The sequence below is a fragment of the Populus nigra genome, chromosome 1, assembly GCF_951802175.1.
Source record: "Populus nigra chromosome 1, ddPopNigr1.1, whole genome shotgun sequence".
NCBI classification, from domain to species: domain Eukaryota; kingdom Viridiplantae; phylum Streptophyta; class Magnoliopsida; order Malpighiales; family Salicaceae; genus Populus; species Populus nigra.
The window spans coordinates 42740975-42745912 of NC_084852.1; the positions used below are offsets into that span (position 1 = coordinate 42740975).

The 4938-nt window shown below is 32.8% G+C and overlaps 1 protein-coding gene across 1 annotated transcript; it reads right to left on the reverse strand.

The window, feature by feature from the left end:
• Positions 1–264: 264 nt before the first annotated feature.
• Positions 265–3247, reverse strand: LOC133700865 (RING-H2 finger protein ATL20-like). Its single transcript, XM_062124571.1, has 2 exons — positions 2546–3247; positions 265–872 (listed from the first exon to the last, which is right to left on the reverse strand). Exons 1-2 carry the CDS (start codon positions 3210–3212, stop codon positions 403–405), a joined length of 1137 nt encoding a protein of 378 aa, XP_061980555.1. The 5' UTR covers positions 3213–3247; the 3' UTR covers positions 265–402.
• Positions 3248–4938: the final 1691 nt, after the last annotated feature.

Genomic DNA, 4938 nt, shown 5'->3' on the forward strand with positions numbered 1-4938 from the left:
AGTAGAAGTCAAATTCAAGTCAAGGAAGAAGATGCATTGGGTTCTTCTGTTTACCCTCCAGGATAAGGGTCGAGATTCTTTAAAACCCTGTTAGCTTTACTCAATCCGTATACTCTATATTTTTTATATTTGATAGTACGTGGATTAAGTATTTATTTTTATTTTATTTAGAAATATGTTAACTTTAAAGTTCTTATTAGTAGGCTTTGTATCTATTAGATTTCTTTAACATAACAAAAAATAGTTCATTTTTTTCGTATAAACTTACCAAAATCAAATGAAGTGCTTCCATTAATATTGGTCACCACTTGTAAGAACATATGCAAATCAAGTAACTCTCATGTACAATAGAACATCAAAACTACAGCAAAAATATATACCTTGTAAAATGTAAGTAGTCATCTATGGTGTTGATAATGAAGAGTATGATGAGGTCAATGAAGAGGAATGGGTCATTACAGATGAGCCGTCCGGTGAATTTCTACACAACGGGCATGTTGCATTCATTTTAAGCCATTCATCTACGCAGTTAGCATGGAAGTAATGGTTGCAGTTAGGAATAGTCCTTAGTGTATCCTTAGGCTGATACTCAGATAAACATATAGGGCAAGTGTTGTCATTAGGCTTAGGCAATCTTCCACTGTCACCAAGTTGGGTTTTGGGGTAAGATTCTATTGTTGGTCCATCAAGACCAGTAACCACCACACATGGCTGTGGAGCAACTGAGGTAGACATTTCCGTGGTGGGTTCATTGCCGCTGCTACGTGCCTTAAGTCTGCCAAACACGTAAGAGACAATACCAATGATGCATAGCAGTCCTGGTATTCCAGCACCTATTATGATGCCATATTTTGCACTTCTTGGGAGAGGACCTAGCAAGGCAAAATCATGAACAAGGATTAGAATAAAAAAAAAGGAAGAGGAAGAGAGGAAGAGAGGAAAGGAAAGGGAAAAAGGAGCAATGAATATTCAAATGATATTCTTTCTAGGTTGCAAATCTACCATTTCTAATCAATCTTGGCCTCATCTATTCACGGGTTTAATTTAAACAATTTGGTCAACCAAGAGTTTCCTCCCTTTCTTCGATTTCAGTCATTTTTAGGTGAAATACATGGTGTGCTTTCATTTATCACAAATGGAATGAAAGAGTGCATGCTGCGGGTGCTGCTGTAAAAGCCTCAGTCCATTGTTTAAGATCATGTGCCAAACAGGTTGTGTAATACCAAGCCATGGAAGGAAGCTGTAATGAAACCTGAAGAATATAGAGATATGTCAATTATGGGGTCTTGATTACAGTTAGCTTGTATACCTTTTTTTTTTTTTGGCCTGTTGTTTTCTTTCACAGCTTTCTGTTTGTAAGCAGGACTGACTCTTTCTAAGTTAGTTTTCCTGATAAACCCGGGGGTGTGTTTGTTTCCTGATGTAATCGTTTTTTTTTTAATTGATTTTTTTATATAATTTTAAATTATTTTAATATATTAATATCAAAAATAAAATTTTTAAAAATAAAAAGAATATTATCACTTTAAGAAAAAAAAACTAAACGCTACCAAAATGTATTCATTCATTAAAAAAAATCATTTGTTGAACAAATCCTTAGTCATTTACAAATCACAACGATGTGAGACAGCATAACAACCAAACATTCCACCTAAACTTAAATTAAAAAAAATAAAAATCCTATGACTTTGGGGAAATTCACCATTCCCACATAACATTCAAAAATTTGACATTCATTGATCTCATGAGCAAAGAATAGGAAGATTCTAACACAACAAACAAGGAATCAGAGTGCAAGATTTTCTAAGAAATTTAAAAATCTAACTTCCGGGTTTCTTGACTTTTAGTTCTTGCGTGGAATCCGAACGCCATCGTCATACCAAAAAAAAGTATACCACGTCTCCCTATAAAGAGCTGACACGTATGCAATTGCATTTTCAGCGTTCATACAGAAAGCGATTCCCCACCCTACGGAATCATGTGACCACTTCCCTTGTCCTTTTTTTTTTTACTAGCAATTTGACTTTGAAGCTCAGTCGATCAATATTCATCTTCTTCCCCTAGTAGCTAAGACCCTTTCAGGACATTCCGTAGCGTTTTATGACCACTAAAATCATATGCACTGTTAAATAATGTGTACAGGATCATTTTCAATTTTGAGTACCCAATGGATGAATTTTTAGTAAGTTATTAGTTATTACTAAAAATTCAATCAAGATAAATTTTCTGATTCTATTTCTCTACGTGCCTACTTTTAATCTTGTAATTAATAAAGCGAAAATAATATAACATCATGTAAAAAATCACCCTAGAATCATCATCATTTTATCCCATGCATGTTCAATCCTAGATGTAATATATACACACAATATCATTTTAGTAGAGAACTTCTGGAGGCAAATCATGCTTGTGGCGACTCCCAAGTGTAGCATGTAGGTGGAGACTCCCTCTTGAGAGCATGTGGGGGTTATGAACAGTTTAGATGGAAAAGTCGCTACAGGCACGACTGCTCCGACCAGCTATTAACGTTTTTCAGAAAACATACCTTTGCTACGACCGTTGCAATCAATGGTCAGACCAGTATTCCCCTTGAATTGACAAGTCCCACCGTCCACTTCACACGGCAGACAATAGGGTTCATTCCAAATTAATCTCGTTTCACTATCTGACCAACGATACCAAGGAACAGGAACCGCCACTCTTTTCTTCAGTTCTGTACAAAAAGGTGGCATGAAATCAGGAAACGACTCGTAAATGTTTGTTGGCAAGGTCACAACAGTGAAATTCTCGTTGCTAAGGCAATCAACGCGCCTTATCCCTGATACAACGGTGGTAGAATTTGATGAGCAATTAAGGAAGGTGAAGAAACGATTGTAGTATTCAGGAATGAAAGGGGATCCTGACAGGTCAAATGAGGAGTCTATGAATTTCTTCGCAAGGCAGTTTTGTGGGTCTGTTATGGTTACTGTTTGGCTTCCGTAGTTGATGTTTCGGACAGTGAAGTTGCCTATGTTTGGAAGGTCGAGGGTTATGATCTGGGTTTTATTGTCGCATGAGAGTTTGAAACCTGGATAGCTGCATCTATTGTTGTCAAATCCGAAAGGGAATCGAACCTCTAGGCTGTTTCTAAGGCATGGATTCTGGCAAGTGGTGTTGTTGCTGGTTGCTTTTTGAAGGAAGAGTAAAAGGAGGAAGAGTATTGGAGGAGCCATTTTTCGGGAACTAAAAAATGCTATGGTTTTATTGATTCTAGTGATTCCGTACATTTAAGGGGGAGCGGTTTATTTTTCCTTTTAAAAACGCTTTAAATTATTTTTTTCTTGACTTTAATTCTTTTAAAATTATTTTAATTTACTATGTCAAAAATCAATTTTAAAATAAATATTATTTCAGTGTATTACCAAATAAATAAATAACATTTTAAAAACAATCCCCGCGGATATTTTTAGAATTTCAGCAGTCAACATGATATTTCCACAATTTGAATTTTCTTTGGTCTCTAGATTTTGAATCCAATTATAACTCAGTCCCTTTATTCTTGTTTCCCTGTATTTTGGATTCAATTAAAACATGCTCTTGTTTTTCTAAACCTCAAATTCACCATTTGATAATTTAATTTCTTAAAGAGAACAGAAAAAACTTTTTGATAGGACAATGGCCAACAAGAGTTGAGGGACTAAGTTGTAGATTTTTAAATATGAAGGAGTCATTTTTACAATCAAGAGACTAAGAATAATTCACTCTGTTTCCAACAAGGAAAAATTGACGATTTCTTGACGGACGACTGTTATTCTTGATTCTTGACGGTGAAAATCATCGATTATTTTTTGCAGCTGAAGTACTGGACACTTGCTGACCCAAAAATTAGAGTGTCGGCCTGAACGGGTCTGCCGGCACTTGCATTTCAGACAGATGTGACCCCTTGTTTAATTATTTATAACAGAGAGCCGACAGAGACCTTCTACTGGCTTTACATGTATGGGAGCTAGTGGGTTTCATAATTAATTTACACGGAACGATTGATCCGGTGGTATAAATTATATTTTAAAAAATTTTAAAAATATATTTATATATATTTTTATATGCTGATATTAAAAATAAATTTTAAAAAATAAAATAATTTTATTTTAATATATTTTTAAGTAAAAAATACTTTAAACTTACTATAATCTCATACACATATGTTGTTAATGGATCATAATTATAAAAAAATCTGAAACAAAAATATAATGTTATATATATGTCCTTAATCCTTCTTATTATGCTCCAACAATCCTACTACTAATGCGATCTATAAGCATGATTAGTATTTCATTAGCTAGATATCCATTTTACATTGTGAATAGGATTACAATTTAATTAATTTCTCATGCAAGAGAAGAAGGTGCTTGCGTGGTGGATTTTTTTTTGGCATTGTAATTTTTTTTTATTAAGAATTAGAAAGATGATGACCATGCTTAATTAAATATATTAAAAAGATACATGAACTAAGAATTTATAAATAAAAAATAGCAGTAATTAAAAATTAAAATAGAAATTTTATCTTTCTTATAAGAAGAAAAATATATATATTGATCTCCTGTTATGGAGCACTTTCTTTATATTTTTTAATTTTATATCAGTTAAAATAGATATTCATAAGAAAATAATGATTAAATTCTATATGAAAAACATTTTTTTTTGTCAGATTGTCCTATTTCTTATAATATTTTTTACTAAAAATTATTTTTATCAAGAGTTTGATTTATTGGGTAAAAACTAAAGTCAATCAACACAAATATTAGAAAAAATTATAATGATTTGTAATATAGAAGAACAATGTATTTTTTTTAATAAAAGCTATCTCCTCGTATTCATGCACTCTTTTTTTAGACAAAACACTATAATTTTAAAAGTAAGTCTTACCTAGAAAATAGGTAATTGATAAATTTAACGTGA